This window comes from Bactrocera neohumeralis, chromosome 3 (genome assembly GCF_024586455.1).
Source record: "Bactrocera neohumeralis isolate Rockhampton chromosome 3, APGP_CSIRO_Bneo_wtdbg2-racon-allhic-juicebox.fasta_v2, whole genome shotgun sequence".
Classification (NCBI taxonomy): Eukaryota; Metazoa; Arthropoda; class Insecta; order Diptera; family Tephritidae; genus Bactrocera; species Bactrocera neohumeralis.
This window is the reverse complement of record NC_065920.1, coordinates 8,984,089-9,009,748: the sequence shown is the minus strand read 5'-3', so window position 1 is coordinate 9,009,748 and position 25,660 is coordinate 8,984,089. Positions and strand designations below refer to the sequence as shown.

The window sequence follows — 25,660 nt, the reverse complement described above, 5'->3', positions numbered from 1 at the left end:
AATTATTTCTTAACAATTTTTTTTAGCTGAAATCATCAGTACATTTCTCATATCTGTAGAAAGTTAGCTAAATTCTAATTTTAATTCAAAATATAAAGAAAAGCTCACTCGGTATAATGAAAGCTGGAACAGAGTGAAAGCTTCCTCGATTCAGATAGCGTAGTTTCACTAGTTTAAGTTGCAGAAAAATGTTTCGTAACCACTGTGAAAGCTCTGCTTATCTTTTCAGTAATATCTCTTTGTATTCTCTGGAGTTTTATATTATATTTAATTTATTTCTTCCACTTTCGTTAAAGAAATTTTAAAATTTAATGTAAAAGCTCAAATATAACAATGAAAGCTGAAATTTGGCTTTAAGAAAGAAACACTGAAAGTTTACGGTTTCATATTTTAATTTACTGCTTCCACTTTCGTTAATGAAATTTAAAAATTTAAAACTTAAAGTTTAATATAAAAGCTCAAAGAAAATTATGAAAGCTTAAAGTTGGCTTCAAAAAAGCAATTCTGATACTTTTAGTTTTCATATCTTAATTTATTGCTTTTCTTTTGTTAAAAATGTTTCAAAATTATGAGCTTAATAAGTTTTATGTGAAAGCTCAAATATAATAATGAAAGCTTTAGCAAACTGTAAAAAGCATGAAAGCTCGTAAGCAGCATTGTACTTACTCTAAGCGGTCGTATTGAAGTAAACGTTAAACCCTTTTAGTAAAATATACTTTTTTTATTGAATTACATATAATAAAAACCAGCACTAAAAATTAAAATTTTTTTAAATGAACCTCCTCACATCAAAGATAAATGCAATTTATAATAATAATGCATAAAATATTTTCCATTTGACTAAACGATTTCAATTCATTTGGAACACTTATTTCAAAAATATAAACATATCAGCTAAAGAGTCGGAAAAAAGCGCTAAAAGGCAGCACAAAGGCGCATCCTGTAACATTTAATAAATGGCAGACCTCTTTAATGCCCTTGAGTTCTGCTAAAAAAAATAATAAAATAAAAGTTAATCGCTCTGAACATTCATCAAAAGGCTACGAGGGGCTTCAATCAGCGCACTCAATAGCGCTTGAAGAGACACACGCACACACACATACACATATATATGTATGTATGTAAACACACTTGTCGTTCGACCAACAAATGAGGGGTACGAGTTGACACCCATTAACTGGCGCAAATTTTTCAGTGCTTCTAACATTTTGATACAAATTGTAGTGTGTTGCAAGCATACGCTCACACGCATGCGTGTGTGTTTGTGTGCGGGTCGAACACATTAAAACTCATTCAACTTGCAAAATGTTGACTTTGTAACTTTCGCATTTGTATTTACAAGCGCTTTCATACTTTGTTGCCTTCCCACTACAAACGTGTGGATTTCTAATGTGTGAAGCGTAGGAGGCGGTGGTGGTGGTGAGGCAGGACAACGTTGTCAATTAACTCGAGTGAAGAGCAACAACGAATTTTTGTTGGCTTTCTTTTGGCTTTGCTGCAACACAAAAGTATCTCTTTCTTTGCTTTGAAGCCGCTTTTAACCCCTCAAAGCGGCACAAAAACAACAAAAAAAGGCGGGTGAATAAGAGTAAAAACGACAGTAAGCTTCCAACAGTAGATGCTCGAGATAACGCACTTGCGTAACATTTTTAATTAAATTAAATGAAGTCGGACAATGTGTCTTGATGTGAGAGTATGTGTTGGTGCGCTCGCTATTTGCCACTTTGTTGCCAGTCGGTTGACCGGCCGAGGGTTGTTTCCTCTACTAAATAACAAATGTTTATACAGAGTTGTTCTTGTATTTGTTTTTTGGTGCTTGGCGCTGCTTTTGCCTATTGTCCTCGCAGCGGCTGTTGAGTTTTTGAGCGTCAGACAGAGATTTTGCAATATTCGAAATTTTCACTTTGATGTTTGGTAAGTTGCAACATTTTTGACGCGCACGTGCTGCCTTCAAATTGGGGATACAACAAAATGAGGAATGCTAAATCTAATACATTAGAGGATGCGGACAAATGTTGACGTGTTTGATGGCGAAAATAGATTTTAATCCAAATTTAAAATAAAGATAAGAATTTAGCATGAAAATGAGTGGTTTTTAAAGCTAATTTGTTAGTGAAATCAAACACTTGAGGTAATTAGTTTATGTTATCGTTTGAAAGCGCTTTCATAAAAGCTCGCATATTTAAAGCTTTTTGGGAACTTAAAGCATCAGTCACTCTAGATCTATTGTAAACTAACTGGCGGATTTTATAATTCTTTAAAAGTAGAAAAATATTTCCGTTATTTATTTAAAATAAAAAAAATCGATTATCTTTTCTCAACTTTATAAATTATATAATAAACATAAACTGTAAATACGAAAGCTTCTATGAAATACATCGTGTATGAAGGAAAAATGATAAAGTTGTACAGGATTAGAAAAAAATGATACTTCGTTAAGACTTTATTTAAAAAAAACAAAAGATATTACAAAATTCTTGTAACTTATTTAGAGCTTTCATTTTAATTTAAGTAAAGTGTCTATATTAAAAAGGAAAGCTTTACTACTTTCAGAATAAATCCTAAATGCAAAATTTTTATGCTGTCATATTTCATGCTTGGAGCTTTCACTTGAGCTTGAGCCTTAATAAACCAATTCTTCTTTTGAAATATCTTGGCGAACTAAATTAAATAATTTTAGTTGAATCTCAAATATGAGCTGTCTCTCTCTGTCATTTTTTCTCCTAGGAGCTTTCACTTGAGCTTTCCTTTAAAAACCAATATTCCTTTAAAACATCTAAATGAAATAACTTAAGTAAATTCTTATACTAAATCCCTAATGCAAAATGTCTTGCTCCCTAATTTTTTCTCCTTGGAGTTTTTACTTGTGCTTTTCTTAATAAACAAGTTATTCCTTTATAACATCTAAAAGAACTAATTTAAATTAAACCAGTTCTGATTAATGCAGGGTCTCCTAAATGTTTCACGAAATATCTTGTGAAAGCTCTTAAGTCAAAAGCTTTTATAAAATAAGTTTTTCTTGTGTGAACTAAGAATATTTAGAAGTCTATAACTTAAAAATTTTATTTGCGAGAGCTTGTAGTAATAAAGCTTTCAACTAAACTCATCTGAGTTTGAAGCTTTATTTCACAAACACATTAATCCATTAATAACTGCTAAAGGAACTGAACTAACTGATTAAACTAGCCCTCACTAATGCAATGAAAATCATCTTGTGAAGTCTCCAAAAGTCAAAAGCTTTCATCACACAAGTTTTTTGTGTAACTTGTGAACAGCTAAAGAATAGAAATAGCTTAAACATTTTTTGTATGAAAGCTCTTACTAACAAAGTTTTCAAGTAAATTCATTTCAGCTTTGAGCTTTCTTTAATAAAAAAAATTATACATTTTCTAGCATGTAGTGAACTAAATGAAACAAATTCTGTTTCTTTTACCTAATACTTAGTGTAATGCAGATCATCTTGTGAAAGCTCTAAAAGACATAGCTTTCATCGGAAAAGTTTTTTGTGCGACCTAAGAACTTTTAATGCAACTAACACAAAACTGGACTTTAGGCTTGTTTTTTGCACTATGAAAGCTAATGAAGGTAAAGCTTTCACCTAACCCGAAACAAAAATGTTTTTTGTGTTAATTATTAAAATGTATATTTATTGTTGGAAGAACTAGTTATACAGCTTATAGTAGAAGTACTCCAATTTATAATTAAAAAACCAACAACTATTTAAAATACTTAAGAAAAAAACATCAACTCTCAATTACCGTTATTAAAGTTTCATATTTGATATGATACATATCTACATTTTCTATTTTCCTACTTGCAGGTGATACATTCACGTCGTGAAAGTGACGCGGGCACGTATTGGTGTGTGGCAAAAAATGAGTTTGGTGTGGCACGTTCGCGCAATGCCACGCTACAAGTTGCATGTAAGTGAAATTAGCGATATGAAACGAATAAGAACTAATAAGGTTAACAAAAAAGAAAAATAGTTTGCTTAGCGCTTATGCAGAGAGTAGTGTTAGTGCAACTTCGCAGAGTAATAGGAGCTTGCGGTAATTTATTAACTCTATAAAATATTAAAATGCAACGTCAAACGCCAATTTGCATAAGTGCATATTGACAAGCAGCTGCTAAATGTAAAAAATGATAAAAGTAGATTGCTGATCGATTGGTTAAATACTTATAATTAAGTGGCGTAAAAAAACTGTTGAGCTAATCAGTTATATTAGGTGTTTGAATTGGTTAAGATTACGCATATAATTCTTTTACATTTCATTTAGCAAGAAATAGTATCTTTGCTGCTAAGCTTTTAAGCTCTTTTCGAATGCTAATGTTTATAGTCTAATCATTGTATATATAACTATGCAAAAGTAGACTTCTCGACTCCACTGACTGCCACCAACTGCTGCCAGGCAACTGCATTTACAATTCAATATCCTTATTTGCCGTTTCATAGAAATATAAATTGATTAATATTTTCAATATCTGCAATATCCATTCTCTCGTTATGCACATCTTCCAACTATCTTTGCCAGTTATTGCCAACTAATAATAATGAGTTCCATTCAATGGATGGTTTACTTGGCAATGCAAATGTTGAAATGGCAAATAGCGGCAATAAAGCCGGCTTTCGCAAAGGATATTTGCAGTTGGAGAGCGTTTTGCATTAATATTGTTGTTTTTGTGCTGCTATGCAATAATAAATAAATAAATCACAGGTAGACTGCTGACAGAAATGTCTGTGAAAGGTTTATGGATGCATAAAGCTTTGCAAAGTTAAGCATATTATTTGCATGGCGTGCCTCATTAGAAAGGATAAAAGCGGCAGTGGAGTAGTAACGGTTGTAGGAAGAAACAAGGATACGACGAAGAATAGTTGGATCTTTGATTGAAATTATAATTGTAATGAAAGGTGATATTTGCAGATGGATGGTAATTTGAGGCAAATAGGCGAGGGAAATTGAATAATTAATTAAGTAAAGGAAATTGAGTGAAATAAATTAGGAAAGTATTTTAAATATTGCTAAAAGTGTGGAAGTTCGAATATAACTAGAGTGGATATAAGTTTCGGCTGCAACGAAGCTATATTACCCGTGGCAGTTACATTTCTTAGAGCATAAAAGGGTATGAAAATATCATTATCTCGATTTTAATAGGTTAGTTTGTATGGCAGCTATATGTTATAGTTATCCGGTCTGAACGATATCTTCGGAGATTCTACCGTTATCATAGAAAATAATGTGTGCCAAATTTTGTCGAAATATCTTCTAAAATAAAAAAGTTTTCCGTACAAGTACTTCATTTTGAGCAGTCATTTTGTATGGCAGCTATAGGCTATAGTAGTCCGATTTCAATAATTTCTGCGGGAATTATACCCTTCTTTTGGAAAATAACTTGTGAAAAATTTCTTGAAAATATCTTGTGAAATAAAAAAGTTTTCCATACAAGGACTTAATTTTGAATGTCCAGTTTATATGGCAGCTATGTGCTATAGTTATCCGATTTGAACAATTTCTTCGAAGATGACATCATTGTCTCAGATAATAATCTGTGCAAATTTTCGAGAAGATATCTCTTCAAGTGAAACAGTTTTTCATAAAAACACTTGACCCCGATCGTCCAGTTTGTATGGCAACTATAAGCTATAGTGATCCGATATAGGCAATTCAAGATAGCAAACTTAGAGAAAGAAAAGGACGCATGCGAAATATCAGATCGATATCTCGAAAACTGAAGGAGTAGTTCCCGTATATACAAACAGTCAGGCATGCAACAGAACCAACTCGGCTTCTCAATGCAGTTCTAAAATATTCAAATTTGTATTTTTAATTATATACCATTCTCAATATTTATCTTTATTCTTCGCTCTCTGATCTTTAAATTTGCTAAAAACCCCTCTCAACTCTCTTTCCTCCCCAGTTCTACGCGATGAATTTCGCCTCGAACCGCAAAATACACGCGTCGCCCAAGGCGAAGTGGCGCTGATGGAGTGCGGTGCGCCGCGCGGCTCACCAGAACCGCAAATTTCATGGCGTAAAAACGGACAAACAATGAATTTAAGCAGCAACAAACGCATACGCATAGTCGACGGCGGTAATTTGGCCATACAGGATGCGCGTCAGTCGGACGATGGGCGTTATCAGTGCGTGGTGAAAAATGTGGTGGGGACACGTGAATCGGCGACAGCGTTTCTAAAAGTGCACGGTAAGTCAAAATGGTTTTGAAATAAATAATTGCAAAAAGTCGAAATAAAAATAATATTTTTTCAACAATTGTTTTATAATTCAACCCTTTGTACGCATTTGCTCATTGTGTCTCTTTCTTCGTGTTTACTTGCAGTACGTCCATTCCTCATACGCGGACCGCAAAATCAGACCGCCGTGGTTGGCAGCTCGGTTATCTTTCAGTGTCGCATTGGTGGTGATCCATTACCGGATGTCCTGTGGCGACGCACCGCTTCGGGCGGAAATATGCCATTACGTAAGTGCTTATCTGCATAGACCTTTGTCTTTGTGGTGTAGTTATATGCCACACATAATACATAAATGTGTGTATTTGTACAGATATATCGCTTAACACCTTATTTAAATACGCTATGACACATACATACATACTTAGTAGTGTCACACCGCACTTTGGTTGTAAGCTTTGCGGTCAGCCACTGCATTGCAACTGATTTAATGCGCGAACTTGTCACTATTGCAACGGTTTAAAGAGGGAATATTAAATAGCATTGTTGTTGCGACTACGGTTAGTATTGCAGCAACCTAACTTGAAGCGGTTACAGATTCCTATTTGATTCTTAACAGAATCAAAATTAGTAAAGCGACTCGAAAAAGTAACTGGTATAAATAAAACAACTGGTATAAGTCAATAATACAATCAAACCAACTGCTATAAATAAAAAGTTGGGTCAATAAATCAAAAGCAACTTATAAATCAAAATCTTATATAAAAAAAAATGCTGTAAATTAATAATGCAAACAGACAAGCAACTGGTGTTAATCAAACGGTTTGGTACAAATGAATTATACAATCGAACAAGTAACTGCTATAAATTAAACAACTGGCAGAAGTCAATTATACAATCAAAAAAGTATCTGGTATAAATCAAAGAGCTGGTATAAATCAGTTATACAATCTCACAAGTATCTAGTATAAATCAAACAAGTCAATAATACAATGAAAAGATCAACTGATAAAAATCAGACAGTTGGTATAAATAAATTTTACAATCAAACAAGTAACTGGTATAAATGAAAAAAATGGTATAAGTGAATAAAAGAATTAAGCGAAAACCAGTATAAATCAAATAGTTACTATAAATCAATTGTACAGTCGGAAAAGTAACTGGTATAAATTAAACAGTTGGTATAAATATTCACACAATGTAAAAAACAACGGATAAAAATCAGTTAGGCTGACATAAAGAAATAGAGATTTGAGTATAGAGTATATACAGATGAGCTTTCACCATTACATAGGGTGAGTCAAAGCATACCCACTCCAGTCCACTTCAACTACACAAAGAGGGCCTTTTTATTATATGAAAAAATTATGAATATTTGTATACATTTTTTAAGAAAACTTTCTGAAAACGTTAAAAAAGCTTTTCACTTTATAATTTAATTTTTTTTTGGTTCCTTGTAAATCGACCCGCGCTAATATATGCCTCTCCTAAAAAACTCCCAAAAAACGTGTTTTTTCTAAATAGTAACTGGTTGTAACCCCTTCAAAGAAGCTTTAAAATGCTTGGCTGCTCTCATTAAAGAAAAAAGTCTTACTTGTTCAGAACGACTTTGATCAAACTTGCCAAAGAGTCAACAGACTGCTTCTCTATCAAAAAATGACCACACATACTAAGTAGATAAAAGACATACATATGTAACGGTAAATGCATACGCGCTTATATATTGCCCTCTAATTAACTGTGCATGCGTGTTTGACTTCTTGAGTGCCATCTTAAGGCAGCAGCAGACAGTGGTCGTTCAACACCCACAACCGCAAAGGTAAACTCCGTACAAGTGCACTTGGTCAACGTCTTCTCGACATTGTATATGTGAGTGTGTGTGTGCATATGGAGTGGAGCAGAGAACTGATGAGCCGAGTGCTGATGAAAAAGTACTACATTTATTTGCGGTAGCAGCAAAGTCATTTTGTTGTTGGCTGTTTTGTTGTGTACCGTTATGTCGTGTCTGCTGTCCAACAAAGTAGTAAAAGTCTAGCACTTACTTGGTGTTGTTGTTGCTGGTGTAGCTCGAACTGCCGCTGTTGCACGTACCGCAAAACAAACTGCAACTTTTAATTCCGTTAATTGCCAATCTCTGTTGCCAGCAATCAACATTTGTGCTGTTGGGTTTTGCTTGCACAACACTTGAATGGTGGAAAATCAGCACGCACACACACCAGCGCACACGTGGAAAGGTATTGGAGCACAGGTGAGCTTTAGCTGAGTTAGCGTTGGGGTTAAAATCGAAACCGGTGGGGAGCTGCGGTGGCATGTGGCAAGCCAAAGGATGCGCGCAAACAGGACAATGTGGCACAACAAAAACAGCGCCGCACATACGCTTACATGCTTAGCCACTAACCTATGCAAACAAATAAGAAAGCGACGGCTGAGTGCCTTTGCTAATGTTTGTGAGTGTGTGTGTGCCACAAAACGCTAACGAGCAAAGGCCGACTGATAAGCAGGAGGGTGGAAGATGTGTAGTTTAAGAGCGATTTCTATGCATATATTCACATATATATATCCACCCACACATACAAACAAGCGCAAATACCTGTCTATTTGTTTGTCTGTTTGTTTGTTTGTTTGTGTTGAGGTAAGAAAAAGTTTTGCCAACCGGACGCGACACTGTGCTTGTTTGTGCTGTGTTGGCGCTGGCGCTGTCGTTGCAGCGGCGCGGAAGTAGCAAAAGCAAATGTAAACGCCAAAGCTTCCGTAAACTTTTGTTAAGCAAACAATTGCCAGAGACAACAAAAACATTGCAAATCCTGGCAGTCAGCACACACACACCCACAAACACACACACACCACCCACACTCCGCTGCCATTTGCGGGCGCATATAACGCCACTGCTTGCAGCTGGCAGACAATGCAACATATACATATATGCATGCTTAATATTAACTTGGCTCTGCCTCACTGTGGCATCTTCTGCAGTTGCATGCTGCCAACCACGAAGTGTGTGCACCCTCTACTTATTGTTGTGCGCATTTCTTCTTCTTGCTTGGTAGCTGCATGTCACAGCTGCTTGCTAAGAAATCCAACACTCGACCGGCTGCAGCGCTCTCGCTCCCAACACTTGAACTACTAACTAACCTAGATACATACGCACTAATGTAAGGCAGCTGCAACGTGCCTCAAAATAAACCAGGGATTTTACAGCTGCCAACTAACCGGAAATACAAAGTGTTGATACAGCCGTGGTAGTAGGGGCTTAAAATGTACCTGTGCTTCGTAATACAACAGTGTTTTGGTAGACAGGTGTGACCTGAAGTGGCACGACTTAGCTGAAGTGGTGAGGTGGCTTAGTCGAAGGAGGCAAAAGGTTGGTTTGAAGAAAGGAAAAGAAGAAAGTAATGATGTAGAAGAAATTACTGTTAGAAAGAACCCCATTAGTATATAATTGGCGACCTTTTGGGGGTTTATACCCACTGAAGTCCTAAAAATTTGCCTCATTTTGAGAATTTTTCCAAGAGTTTGAAAGTGACATCAATTTTTTTCTCACGTGCTTTATTAAATATGTGTTTGTGTGCATAAGCAAATTTTTATTGTCATTTTTATAGGAAATGTTGGCTACTGGCGCAACTTTCAAAATTTTTTGTATGTATTTTTTTATCTAACCATTGACAATTTTTCGAAATTTTGTATCATTCTATCAATTGAAAAATCACCAAATTATTTTGTATTATTTTTTCTTGAATCTAGCGATTGAAAAATGTTTTAAGAACCAAAAAATTTATTCTAAATCGCAAAAACAAAATTTTAATTTAGAAATTCCCAGATTAGCTTGACTTTTCAGCCACTGAGTGTTAAGAATTATTCTTCATTTCTTACTTTTTTTGACTACCATTTACTACACCAAAGAGCTTTAGAACCTTTTGGTAATTGAACTTTAAAAAATTTGCGTGATTTTCTATAAAATTCCTATAAAAAAATCGAGCGCTTAGTCCAGAAATTTTCTTATTTTTTTCATTATAAACTTTTCGAGTTAAAATATTTATTTCAAAATATCTTATTTTTAAGAAATTATAGATCGTATCAAGATTTTTGCCTCAGATTAAATTTACGAAAATTTGTATTTAAACAAAATTAGCTACTAATTGCATAAAATATACATATAGCATCAAAATATGGACGAAAAATAAGATATTTACTCATACCCACGCAATAAAAAGTCAAAAAAATTCTTCGCTGTGAAACGAAATCTTCAAATTGCAAGAAAATATACACACAAATACTCAAAATACTCTTTAACTGCATAAAAAAGTACAGCAGTCCAACTTCCTTAACGCTGAAGTAAGCCACAAGCCTTGCCTTGCACGGCATGTAGTGCACCCGTGCGTATACGTTACCTCCACTGCACAGGTATGCCTATTTAACGCACAACAAAGCCACTAAAGACCAACTCGAAAGTATAAACATACCCTGCAGAAACAATACAGCAGCTTTGGCTTAAAACAAAAACAACAACTGTAAAGACACTAACAAGCGAACAAAAGCAATGGCAGCGCTAACAACAATTATCAACGCTGCTTTCGCATACAATACGGCTGACAGTGGTGTACACTTTTATTCCATTTTTCGCTGCCAAATTGCTGCTGATTTTTCGCTGCGCACTTCGCAGCGCTATTTTCGGCAATTTTTCACCTTTATGCTGAGGCTTTTATTGTTATTCACGCACACAAAGCTATTTTAATGCGCCCTGCCAACCAATGTACAAAGCCATAGACTTACAAACACATATACATTCATACCATTATACTTAACTACGCACATTAAACGTGAACTATTCAAGCCTCACCGGTTTGTTTGACCAACACTTGAACTTTAATTCGCTTTTTATACCAACAACACACATTTCATTCCTTTACATTTGCTCATTTCTTTTTTCTGCTTTTGTATTCCATTTCCATCGCCGCTTTTCACAACAGGTCGTGTGCACATCCTCGAGGATCGCAGCCTGAAATTGGATGACGTTACGCTGGAAGATATGGGCGAGTATAGCTGTGAAGCGGATAATGCGGTCGGCTCAATTACAGCCACGGGCACACTAACCGTACACGGTGAGTTAATTGCTATAAATATTGTTGCTATTATTGTTGTTGTTGCATGTGTGTAGTTGTGTGCAAGTGCAAATTACTCACACCACTACACAGGACAGCGCACAGGGATGTGCTTAAAGCTTTATTGCGCACATATAAGTACATATATATGTGTGTATGTGTTGTAGTTGTTGTTAGTATAAAAGTTTTACGGCTCATTTGAAGTGTTTTTGTGCAGCGCCATGCATGCTGTGAATCAGAATCAAGTGTTTCTTTGATGAAAGTTTGCATAAAGGGTGTCGAAAGTTCGACCACAGCTTTCACTTGTCAAAGTTTAAGCTGCGCGGCGTTAGTTAGTGTGCTGAAAATTAGTAAGATCTCTTGAGTTGGTATTGACTAATAAGAGTTTTGATTAGTTGTCTGGTAGAAAAAAAGCTTTGAAGGCTAGATATTGGAATAAGAGTAGAAGAAATGTAGTTATTTGTATGTAATGACGAAGTAGACTAGTAGGAAATTTCTTTCAGATGGAGAGACAGTAGATATATATATGTTGTATTCCAGATTACCAATGCTAAGCATCTAAAGCAACACTAAGTGGGAAATGTAAAAACGAAAAATTATTAGCAGGCTTCATTTTTTCAGTTTTCATACAAATATTGAGCTTTACAACATACATAAATAACATGAAGAAAGAATCGATGGATTGAAAAATTCTAAGTAGAAGCATAAAAATATAACCTAGCCTGTACTTCTGAGTTTACGTACCTATAACTGAAAAGCTCCACACAAAGCTCGAAGAATCGATCTATTGAAAAGCCATCGTAAAAACTCTCAATTTATTCCCAAAGCTTGGCAACCTAGGTTATGGACTTGAAGAATGAATATAAGTGGATAGCTCCTGACATAAAGCGAGTTCTGTGCCTTTCCTTAATATAAATGAGCAACATGGAACCAAGAAACTACAAAACTGAATAATTTTTTCGAAACTCTTTTAGTAAATTTTACTAAGAAGGAGGAACAAACTTTCTCAATAAGGAGCCTAAAGCCTAAAAGGAAAGGATTATCAATGCAGAAAAGTACCAACCGAGGATTTCAGCAGTTGAAGAGCTCGTCAAAGAAGCTCATTATATAAGAACATCAAAATATAAGCGACATTTTATCTTAACTGTAATTAAGGTGGAAACATATCCCGATGTTTTTTCTTCCAATCTCCAGCCTATGCAAGACTGAGGCTGAAACTTTTTTGCGATGCAGAAGACTTAGCCGAAACTGACAATGCCGTCTCAACAAATTTGTGATAGGTTTTAGTTTTTAGGTAGCTCTTTGTCCATTAGTAAGGGTCTTATGAACTATTATAAAGGGGTTTAAAATACCATGTCGAACCGGTGTTCTAAGCTGTCCAAGTGAGATCTTTTTTAGGATCGAACTAAGTCAAAGCTAACCTAGTTGCTTCAGAAAGCTTTGTCGGAACTATAGATATATATACTGTGCGATAAGGTAGTTGAATGATCTCGATACGTCAAAACAAAACCAACAAAAAAATATACAGTCCAACTGATAGATTGCCTATGAAACACCCTGTGTCCTAACAAGCCGCCCACACCAGCAGCAACAACATAAAAATTAATTACCTGACCGCACTTCAAAAACAGAAAGAACACAAAGCGTAGAAACGAAAATCATGAAAGGAATACAACAACAAATGCAACAAAAATATGCGCTTAATATGTTCATTGCTTTGCAATAACATTTACCGTTATTAACAACTTATTTACTTTTGCACCCTCCCTCAACTTATGTATTTTTGTCTTTTTATTACGTTTGCTCTCCTTCACTCACTCGCCTACGCAACGCCAACAGCACCACCCAAGTTCATCACACGCCCCAAAAATCAACTCGTCGAAGTCGGTGATGAAGTGCTCTTCGAATGTCAAGCCAGCGGCTATCCCAAGCCCACACTCTACTGGTCGGTCGAGGGCAATAGCTCGCTACTCTTCCCCGGCTACAAAGACGGGCGCATTGAGGTGACGTTAACGCCCGAGGGTCGTTCGGTACTGTCGATATTGCGTTTCGCACGCGAAGACTCTGGCAAAGTGGTGGTTTGTAATGCTTTGAATGCGGTTGGTAGCGTTAGCAGTCGCACCGTTGTCACTGTGGATACACAATTCGAATTGCCACCGCCAATTATTGAGTTGGGTCCCGTCAATCAAACGTTGCCGGTGAAATCGATCGTAACGCTGCCGTGTCGCACCAGCGGCACGCCAACACCACAAGTCTCTTGGTATTTGGATGGCATGCCAATCGATGTGAACGAGCATGAGCGTCGCAATCTCTCCGAGGCGGGCACACTCACCATAGCCGATTTGCAGCGTAATGAAGATGAAGGCCTGTACACGTGTGTGGCGAGCAATCGTAATGGCAAGTCATCGTGGAGCGGTTATCTACGTTTGGATACGCCAACCAATCCGAATATTAAATTCTATCGTGCACCGGAGCTATCCACACATCCGGGACCGCCGGGTAAACCGCAAGTTGTGGAGAAGACCGAAGATTCGGTGACACTATCGTGGACGCGCAGCAATAAGGTGGGCGCCTCCAGTTTGGTCGGCTATGTGGTCGAGATGTTCGGCAAGAATGAGACGGACGGTTGGGTGGCTGTGGGCGCACGCATACAGAATACCACCTTCATGCAGGTGGGCATGGTGCCGGGCGTTAACTACTTCTTTGTCATAAGAGCGGAAAATTCGCATGGCCTATCGCTGCCGAGCCCAATGTCAGAGCCGATTAATGTGGGCATGGTAAGTGTACAATACCATGAACGCGTATTCAAGGGGTTATGTAATATCCTGCCTTCTTTGCTTCTCTTTTGCAGCGTTTCTTCAATAGCGGCTTGGATTTGAGTGAAGCACGCGCCAGCCTGTTGTCCGGCGACGTAGTGGAACTAATTAACGCCAGCATCGTGGACTCGACAAGCATGAAATTGACGTGGCAGGTTAGTTTAGCGTATTTTCGCTGTTGCTTTTCTTTATACTCCTTCATTCTTCGAACGACTTAATGGTACGGTGTCAATATCAATGCAATAGCGAAGCGTGACAAAACAGTCAAGCAGCTAAGTCAGCGGGATTGTGCCGTGCACCTCACACCTGCCGGCGCGCGGCAAGCGGTGTGGCATCGCCAATCAAATTGCCCAATTTTCCCCAAATCCGCTTCACATTTTTTACAATTTTTCTAATTCTTTTTGCCGTTTTTTCTTCTTTCATCTTCACAGATAATCAACGGCAAATACGTGGAAGGCTTTTACATCTACGCGCGTCAATTACCAAATCCGCCAACAAGCACCGCAGTCGGCGGTTCGGAGCGCAGCAGCGCGAATGCCAATCCATTGCTGGCGGCACGTAGCGCCAGTTCGTCCTCATCCTCAGCCTCTGCATCAGCTGACGCTGCGACGGCTGCATTGATTTCGGCTAAACCAAATATTGCCGCTGCCAGACGTGATGCGGCCGTTAAAAATGCCGCCACCGCAACCAGCAGCACCACATATCGCATGCTAACGATATTGAACGGCGGTGGCGCCTCCTCCTGCACTCTGACTGGCCTGCTGCAATATACGCTGTATGAATTTTTCATTGTACCCTTCTACAAGTCGGTCGAGGGAAAGCCGTCAAACTCGCGTATTGCACGTACACTCGAAGATGGTGAGTACACAAAAACCCATATAGCATTACATACGTATAAATAAGCAAACAATTAAAGTGTATGAAGTAAGGTAAAATAGAAGCATCAAAGTATTGACAGCGGCACATTCGTCGGTTGGGTGTTTTTGCTCATGGCAAGGATAGTGAAGGGGTTGATTTAAGTGTCTTAAATTTGTATATTTCACGGATTGAGTGCTGCATTACAATTACATTGCGAAAACTTGTATATTCTACCTGTCAGCCGTACATACTCGTATGTTCACATTTTTAGCGCAAATTGCGTTACACGAAAATATTTCTAAACCGCTTCCTAAGAAAATTTTATATGACCACTCTTTCATGCCCAATTCTACATTTTCTATTATATTTTCTACTTATACCAGTTTTTGGCGAACCGAACAAACAACTGGTATAAATCGCATAAACTGGTATAAACTTAAAAAATGCTGTAAAACAATATAAATTGATTATGAAGATTACGAAGCGCGATTTGCAATAACGTTGTATACTGGTTACAAAGAAAATATTATATGTATAAATATTTCTTCCCAATTTTAATTTTTCTAACTCGATTGAGAGTTATAACAGTTTTTGGATAATCAAATAAACAACTCATATAAATTGTATCGTATAAACTATCATAAACCGCATAAAGTCGTATAATTTATTGTGCATTGAATTTGAAGCGGTTTTGTGCCAGCCATGTAACATACGCGTTTACATCTTCAACCGAGATTTTAATTATATTTCTATACCGCTTTCAATGAAATTATTACATGAACACTCATTTCTTCTTAATTTCACATTTCCTCAATAATTTCGTACTTATACCAGTTTTCGGCGAATCGAACATACAACTGGTATAAATCTCATAAACTGGTATAAATCTCATAAACTGGTACAAATCTCATAAACTGGTATAAACTACAAAAACTGCTATAATCTAATATAGATTGAGTATAAAGCAGTTACTTCACTTTAAAGAGTTGCCACATAATTTCTTGCATTGGATACAACATTTTTTTCTTGCTTTTTGCAATGTTTGTAATTTGCTTTGTGAGGAGAAAACAAAGCGCGCAAAGAAGTGGTGAATCGAAATCAGCTAATATTACCATATGCTGTTTTCCTGTGCCAATTTGGCTATCAGCCAGGTTTTTGTAACCAGCAAGAAAATATCGAAGGCACTAGTGAACTAGTTATCTTTAATTTATGTAAATAGGGGTAATGGCATTAAGCGCATGTGCTGCAATGTGCTCCATAAAAATGTAAATACACGTTTAATCAATATATGTACATACTTTTACATATGTATATGTCGCAAAAATTTCGCAAGCTGAGGCACAGAATTAGAAAGCAGGGGCAACAAAGTGCATTAATCTACGCTAAAAATGCTGAAAAATACCGATACATGCAGTATACATACTATACATACATATGTCTATTATATTTCCAGCCATTCTTCCCATTCCACTCATTAGTTTTGCAACCCTCATCCTTTCTACAAAAAAAATTACTCATTTAGGAAATAGTTGTGGAACGGCCTGGTCGCCAATCTGATTAACAACAACACGCTTTTGCAAACACCCTTCTCACACAGCACGCACATAGTCACTCAACAGCCATTGCCTGCTACAGCGCCAATCCTTTGTTCCGTACTTTCGTAACAATAACCCAATTTCATAATGTAGCAATGCAACAAGGAATAAATGATTGAAAAATGCTTGACAAAAAAGAGTAAAAGGAGGCGTACTCGACAAATTTCATTTCGTAAATGCGAAATTTTCGATTTCAATCGATGTGTTGCAACATCAGCTGTGCCCTAAATGCTAAGTAGCGTCCTTAGAGGTGGGCCGGTGCGGCACACATGTGCCAGGTTTCATTTATTTTGTGTTTGTCGCACTTTCTTCCTCCACCAAGTGTGCTCTTTGCCGCTGCGGGTAATCAGAGGGTCGGCAATTTCAAGGGTCGTTTGAGAAAGTGCTCGCAAACACAAAGCGATTGCTGTAATTCTGTAATATTGTATTGAGTAATATTGAAAAGTAACACAAGGGATATTGTTTGCGGAATATTTGCAAATGAATTATATTTGTTGCTTGATATTGAATTGAACTAGCGCGTCCTTGCATGAAGCATATGGGAGCACGGTGAGAAGTCATGCGTTAAGCGTGTAAATACACAAATTAGTTAAGTTGATGGTGTGCAAACTTTTTTGCGAAAGTAAATATACAATTAGGTGCCGAAACTGCAAGGCAACATTGATGGAAACTTATATTTGTATGAGTGCTACCTGTATATACTGTGTATATGTTTCTGATAGCAGTTGCTTTTGTTTGCCTGTATAGTTCAGTTTTTGCGTTATCGTTTTGAATTTTTGCACAAGATCTTTTCTTTCTAAGAAGCTGCTTATTTGTCGATACCGCCGATAATGGACCACTATAGCATATAGCTGCCATACAAACTGAACGATTAAAATCAAGTTCTTGTACAGAAAACTTTTTTATTTGGCGAGATATCTTAATGAATTTTGACACAGGATATTTTCTAAAGCTATACTACAGTCTACAAAAAAAATGTTTCCGATCGGAGCTTTATAACATATAGCTGCCTAACAAACTGAACGATCAACATTAAGTTCTTGTATGGATATATCTTGTATTTATTCAGATATCTTAAAAAAATTTGGCATGCATTATTTTCTGAAAGAATGCTAAAATCTCTGAAAAACATTTTCAGATGGGAGCTCTTTAACATATAGCTGCCTAACAAACTGAACGATCAAAATTAAGTTCTTGTATGGAAAATTTTTTTATTTGATTAGATATCGGCATGAAATTTGACATAAGTTTTTACCTCAGACAGTGCTATAATCTCCAGATAAATTTTTTAGATCGGACAAATATAGCATATAGCTGCCTACAAATTGGCCAAATAAAATCAAGTCCTTATATGGCAACCTCTTTTATTTGACAAGATATCTTCATGATATTTGCCACACAATATTGCCTAAAACCACACTATAACTTTCTAGAAAAATTTTCAGATCGGACTAATATAGCATATAGCTGTCATACAAACTAACCGATCCGAACAATATTTTTGTATGGAAAACTTTTTGATTTGGCGAGGTATCTACATGAAATTTGGCATAAATTATTAAACAAGACAGTGCTATATTCTTCATAAAAATTGTTCAAATCGGCTCACTATAACATATAGCTGCCATACAAACTGACAGAAGAAAATCCATACAGAAATATTTTTATACCTTCTAAGCTATAATAAATGCACCTGTGAAGGATATTATAAGCTCGGTGTAACCGAAGTGAACGATTTTTCCTATTATATTTATCTTTATCTGTCATTTTATCTTTATATTAATTTTATAAAAATATTTATCTTTACCTGAGCGCAGCTAATTGAAACCCTATATAATCTATAAATATTTTATATATATACTATACACATTCACGTATATGAAAGCCTGTTCGTATATATGGTACATCTGTACTTTGTACGCAAATTCTAAATCCACACCGATTTTCTGGCACAATACACCTACACCATGCAGAATCGCGTTACAAAGTTGTTGCGCAGCAAAAATTTTAAATCAAACTCATTCCGTATTCATCACATTTCCACTTTGGAATTGCTTTCTTGCGCTACAGAAACACATACTTCAAACCAGCACATTGAAGTACGCAGCTTCATACACCCACCTTAACACACTCACACTTTCACAGCAACCCACACAACTAGACTGCTATTAGAGTTAGGAAAAAAGCGAAATTGTGGAGAAATTGCAATTGCAATTGCGAAAAAGATAAACAACAATTATTTTATATGCAGACACAAATACATAAACAAGCTGTACACACATACAGCCACACGCATATGCATTTGCCATGCGAAACAGATTTATCATAGCATACATGCAGGCGCTTGTGGAGCATGCTGGAATTCTCAGTAAGCAGCGACATGTAAATAAGCGCCAACAAAGGAAGAAGGTGTGTACTGGGACACCGATGTCGTGCGCATTGATGGGTGTATGTGTGTGCGGCGCTGTGGTGCCTGCGGCGCATTATGCGACTGTGGTGAAGTGGGGACGCGTTTCGAGTTGAGTAAACAACCGCAAAAGTTCCAGCGTTTCGCTTTAAAGGCGTTTTTATTTGTTTGCAGCAGCGTATTTGCTGAGGTATTGCCACAAGTGCGGCGCGAGTATGCAGATCACATACAGGCGGCGGCAATGACGACGGCACATGTGAGCATGAGCGTGTGTGTGAGGATGTGGAGGATATGCATTGGCGACACAACTCAAATGTCAACTGCTGTTTCGTGCTGCAATTTGTATGCAATTTGAAAAATGATGCAAAAGAAAAGCACAAGCCAGCAAAGTAAACGGTACTTTACATATGCACACACATAACATGGCGGTTGCTGTTGCATACATACATATACATGTGCGCGTATTTGCCAAGCAAACACACAGACAACTGGCAGGCACACTAATTTGTCGCCTTGTGCGCCCTCGGCACTTCACCGCCGCTTTTGCTGCTCCCTTGAGATCACGCACACTGCGCAGGCACCCACTCACCAGCAGCGCTGCCACCTTCATTTAGCTAAATGTTTGATTGTGTTGGTGGCTGGCAGCACTGCTCAAACCAACTACCTTACTCTAATACAGTGGAGGGAGCGGAGTGGCGTGTGTTTATCTAAATAGAAATTGCTTTGCTTTGCGTTACTTAGCTACCGTTGCAGCTTAACTTTTCTTTTCTATACTTCGCACTTGATGCATACATGCATAATAATGAGCGCACTGTATGTGCCACAAAATGTGGTGTGAGTTGCACACAGAAAGCAAAAATTACAAAAAGTATAGCTACAACAACAAAAGTGCTGGCATGAAGAGCCGAAACAAAGAGTTGAGCGTAGACGAAAATAGCTTAGCGAAATGAGTTAGAAATTGCCAGCGTTGCCACAAAATTCCAACACTCAATCAACTGGGATTTATGCACTCAGACACTTACTCACACTTGTTAACGGACGCTGAGGAATTGCTTTGTGCATTTTAAAGTATATGTGCGCTTTCTATATGTGTATATATGTGTATATATGTATGTATATATGCATATCTATGCATGATAACCCTCACTTTCATTTCCATAAACACTTTCTTCAAATTTGAATGAAATTGCTTTGCACAGAATTTAATGTGATCACATGTTAAATAAATGATAATGAAAAATTTATGTTTTAGGCATTTTAAAGTAATATTAACCTCAACATTTTTGGGTACTTTAGGGCAATATTTTTAGGCACTTCAGTAGTAAAATCAAGGATACTTAAGGATAATATTAAAGTCAACATTTTTGGGTATTTTACGAATAATATCAAGGACTGCATTTTAGCACTACTCCATTAGAAACTAATATGGCTCAAATCTCTATGAGTTCCTTATAAGAAGATTAGGTTAGATGACTGATCGCTCAGCATGACGAGGCATCACACTTAGACTGTTATGTTTAAACATTCATTTGTGAAGCCAAACGAAAAACTCCTTCAATTGAATATCGGTAATCCAAAAGCAAAACCGCCGTGAAACCATCACAAATCTGCTTAAGTGTTTTATTTCTATTTCCGCTAATTGTCCTGAAATTGTCTGGAAATATAAGACCCAAATGGTTTTTGTTTTAACTGGCAAAATCGAGAGATTTTAGGAGCAAGTGTGGAGGTGATTCTATCTCATCTTACTGCAAACCATTGATGCACCTAGTATCTGGTAAGATGTTCAATCTTACTGCATGAATCCCAATCGGACATTGTCCAGTTAGAATTTTCTACAACCATGGAAAGGTGGACTCTGCTGAGAACGAAGAGTTCGCAAAGCTCTTACGATTTCCTCTAATCAAAAGAAGCGGGCAACTGCACAGCTGCGGGTAGTTGACGCTTGCTGAGCTGGTCTGAAGCCCAATAATTTATCAGTGAAGCACAAGAAGCCTACGGAGCACTTAACGGTACAAGAAAAAGATTGTTATTAACGTCTATAGACGATACCTACCCAAAAAATGTTACTATGGAGAGTTAAGAAGCAATTTTAAATATTTTTAAGGGGTTACATGGGTTTACGGGTTTCAAAAAATGTATTTTTTATTGACTTATTAAATTCTACAACACCCTAATTTTGTCCTAAATTTTCTAGTTGGTACAAGTAATATTTTTGGAGATATAGCCTTGAGAATTTGTGCGCTCAAAGCTAGCTAGGCAAAGTGCGCCTTTTTTAATTGCATTTTTCTCGAAACTGTGTTTTTGAAGCCGTTTGGCAAGATTTCTCAAGAACTACCCAACCGATCTTCATAAAATTTTATGAAATTTTACACAGGTCTTTGAGATACTGATCTTAAAGACTTGGACGAAGGACTCTTTTTGGAGTTAATTTTTTTGAGAAAATGTGGGTCACAGAAAAAAATTTTAAATTAAAAGCAAGTACTTCTAGAAACTTTCTTAGAGGTGTCTAAGGATATATGAAGAGTACCAAGCGAAAAAAATAAAAGTTTTTTTCAACCTAATGCACATATGTATTTTACACTTGACTATCTGTTATCTAACTATATTCATATGTATCTCAATTTTATTTTATTTTTATATTTACAGTTATCAACGAGACACCATTCGGCATGGAAGCTGTGCTATTGAACTCCTCAGCGGTATTTTTGAAATGGCGAGCACCAGCAATGAAGCCACAGCATGGTGAGTAATAGAAAAGAGTTAAAAGTATGTTTAAAAAGCGTGAACAAGTTTAGTGGAAATGAAATATAAATGAATAACAAAGTACAGATTTCAATTTGAAATCGATGTGGCATGCTTGGAAATTTTGAAAAATTTTCTAAATTTTTCTAAGTAATTTACACAATAGCTTTCTTCTAAGTAAGCACTCATTTAATACTAAATTTAGTGAAATAGTTCTCAGCTATTCATACATATATGTACATATTTTCTTTAAACTCTTCATTTCTTTCTTCACAGGCATCTTACTATTCTATCACGTGATTGTGCGTGGCATTGATACGGCGCACAATTTTTCACGCATACTAACAAATGTGACCATTGACTCTGCCTCACCCACACTGGTGTTGGCCAATCTAACGGAGGGTGTGATGTATACAGTTAGCGTAGCAGCTGGCAATAATGCTGGCATTGGACCTTATTGTGCGCCGGCAACGCTGCGCTTGGATCCAATAACCAAACGGCTGGATCCGTTCATTAATCAACGGTGAGTACATAAGATTTGGTGCGGAAGGAGAATGAAAATTATTATCGAAATTATAAAAAAAAATATAGAAAAAAATATTAGAAAAAGATCAGAAAAAACAGATTCCTGTTTCTACCAAAATATGATTTTTTAAGAAAATTTGGCAATATTTTCGTTGATATTTTTTTATATTTCTTTTTTTATTTATTTACCAATTTTTATATATATTTTTTTTAAATATTTCCTGGTTCCATCTACAGCTACCCCATCAATCAGGACCATGTCGACGATGTGCTCACACAACCCTGGTTCATTATTCTGCTCGGCGCCTTTTTGGCCATGATGATGCTCTCACTCGGCGCAATGGTTTTCATTAAACGCAAGCACATGATGATGAAACAATCGGCATTGAATACAATCAGAGGTGAGTGGACAGTAAATTGTTTAAGAATATTTCACAAAAACGCACACAAAAAAAGAAAAGAAAACTATAAAGCTGTATAAAAAAATTGCTCACGCATACACCATGCACGGATGTGTTTGTGTGGATGCCGAGAACAGTTGCCAGCTGATTGCTGTGCCGGATGGAATCAGCTGCAGCTGCATTGACGGCGACGCCTGAATGTCGGCAACGGAAACATTTAACACGCGTGTTACGTGCGTGATGCCATACAACAACAACACATACACACTATTTTTATAAGCAAACGACACAGTCATATATTTAAAACCAGACCAAGCGTATAGTTATATTTGCCTATACTGAGACATGCAGATCTAAGGGAACCTAAATTGTAGCGAAAAAGTATTTCACATTCAACTTTTGCGCGCACTTTGTTATATAATTTGGTCAATTTTTTTTGGCTTATCGCTAGTTCTGATATATTTCGAACTAATATTTTACTTTCGAGTCTCACCTCGCTAGCTGCATGAACTGAAAGTCAATCTGACGTAAAGTACGACCTTCATTTCTTGCTCATTCCGGCAAGGGCTTAATAATTACTTGTCTGCTCTAATGGTATTTAGTCTGTATTAATTTCAATGTTCGTCCTACTAACAAAAATTTTGGAAGGGTTGAAGAAAATCCTCTGAAATGTTAGAAACACTAAAGATTTGTATTGAAAAATATTAAAATTGAGATTTAAGTTGTATAAGTACTCATTTTCATTGGTTATCCTCTTCATTCTAAAATTGTTACATTTTGCAACAATACTAGTCTAAAATTAGGCCCACTTTTTTTAATATTATATTATAATAACGTATATTAACCAGCACTTTAAAGTCCATAAATCTCATTTTCAGTCTTAAAGACAAATTTTGATTTTGTTCTTTTCTACAATTATGTCCACTTTGATTTTTCTTAGCATACATCTAGGCGCTACTTGCTTTAAATACACGTATAGTCTATAAACCCCATTTTCAGGATTACAGACGCATTCCGAATTTGTTTTTTTTTTTTAATTTCGCCGACTTTTATTTTTCTTAGCATACATCTAGGCGCTACATGTATTAAATACGTATTTGGGTTACAATTAGCAAACATTCTCATAGCTTAGCAACATTTTGGTATAAACTTTATAACATCGGTGTATAAAAATATTGAAGAATCTAAGTATACTATTTCTTTGGCAGTTTTCCTATGAACCACTCGCTTGTAAGTTAGTTTTGCTCTCTCTATTCGTTTTTCGATAAGATCAATGCTAATATTTGCTATATAGTGCAGGTAAAACATGTGGCAACATGCAATAATTTCATTTGCTTCAAAATATTTCTTACAACAAATTGATAAATTAGCTTTTTTAACTACTTTATACAAATTATTGCCTAAATTTGGGCTTCAGGCTTGCCATAAAATCATGGAAATTGTAGTTCATTCGATATGCCAGCCAACATTATTTAATACAACACTTCAACCAATATGCGGTACACATATGAAAATCATTGCATACTTTTGGGCGTTTAAAATGTTTAAAGCCACAGCATACACGCAAGTACCAGCTTGCTTGCAGTTTTTACGTAACATACATATGTACAAGCAAATTTGCAACTATTTCGAAAAACTACTACAACAATAAAAACAAAAAATGGTGAAAAACAATATGCAACTACAAATAACAACTTAAAGTTGTTGCCGAACTACAATTACATACAATTTACTGTGTATTGCCGCAAAGCAGCCACTTGTGTGTCCAAGTGCGTTGCACGCCAAACTAAAGCACTCAAAAGTAATAAATGCGCACCATATTTGAGCGCTGTTGAGCATGTGGAGTGCCAACAACAACAATAATAACAACAAAAACTACAGTAGCGAAAGCATTGTTGTGCAATAACAACAACTACTTGCCCAGGAAACGCTTTCGAGCAGCAGCAACAGTTAAAAATATGCAAGCAGGTGCATGCCGCTTGAGAGTTTATACACTTATGTGTGTGTGTGTATGTGTATATGTGGGCGCATGTGTGTGTGTACCTGCAATATATGCGCTCGCTCGCCACTGCATTCACTGAAGTGTACTTAAATTGCGCATTGCGCTGCCACCCAAAAAGTGTGCTTGGTCAGCTGGCAGCAGCCACACACACACTCATACCTATATTTATACTTGTAAGTGTGTGTAAGGCACTCACACTCACTTTGCGGCGCACACAGATGCATTTACTCACCATTGAAGTGGCATGAATGTCAGCCAAGTGCTGGTGGGTGGCATGCATATATGTTTGTTGTTGTATGTGTGAACGAAATTTCATGCTTAAGTGCTGCTGTGTTAACGGTACATGTAAAATACACACAAATAGTATATATATATATATAGAACAAAATGTAACAATGCTTGGCGTGACAATGACAAAAAAAAAATAAATAAAAATAATAATAATAATAGATGCAGTTTAAAAAATTAATTGTATATGTGTACATACACATACATGCACATGTTGCCGCATGAAAAACAGTTAACAAGACATATAATGCAATAAAATTCAAAAAATACAAACGCAATGGCAATAAAACACTTGACTGAGCATTGCGCTGTTGTATTACTGACAGTTTAATTGGTTCATTGCGCTGCTGCAACAACGGCAAAATCAACAACAACAATAATGCAAGCAATTTTTTCATTGTTTGTTGCCAATTTTCCACTTTATTGTGATTTTTTCGCCCTTCCCTGCTCTGTTGTATTATTTTTTGTTTGCTTTGCTTGCTGCCGTCGCTGTGATTTTCCGCCATTTTTCTTGTTTTGTGCTTTTTTGTATTTGTTTTGCGTTTTTTTCTCTTTTTTTGCAATTTTTTTTTTGCATTATTTTTCTTGCTTTTTCGCTGTGCTCACTCACATTTCGCAACATTCACTTTGCTAAATGCCATACAACGCTACTAACTATGCCGGCCATTCTGGTCACTTGTCTGCTATAATGGCATTAAAAGCTTTCCAGCACGCGCGTACTTTTGTGCGTGTGCTTATGT

General features: G+C 36.6%; 1 protein-coding gene across 3 annotated transcripts in view; it reads left to right on the top strand.

Annotated features, from left to right (window-relative positions):
- Positions 1–25,660, top strand: part of LOC126753325 (protein sax-3) — a 293,802-nt gene that overhangs the window by 254,182 nt on the left and 13,960 nt on the right. For all 3 annotated transcript variants that reach the window (XM_050464681.1, XM_050464680.1, XM_050464679.1), the window contains 10 exons: positions 3,821–3,923; positions 5,917–6,201; positions 6,337–6,477; positions 11,155–11,286; positions 13,126–14,063; positions 14,138–14,257; positions 14,534–14,960; positions 21,609–21,704; positions 21,981–22,227; positions 22,467–22,630. In XM_050464681.1, the coding sequence (XP_050320638.1) occupies positions 3,821–3,923; positions 5,917–6,201; positions 6,337–6,477; positions 11,155–11,286; positions 13,126–14,063; positions 14,138–14,257; positions 14,534–14,960; positions 21,609–21,704; positions 21,981–22,227; positions 22,467–22,630 (2,653 nt within the window). The remainder of the gene's footprint in view (positions 1–3,820; positions 3,924–5,916; positions 6,202–6,336; positions 6,478–11,154; positions 11,287–13,125; positions 14,064–14,137; positions 14,258–14,533; positions 14,961–21,608; positions 21,705–21,980; positions 22,228–22,466; positions 22,631–25,660) is intronic.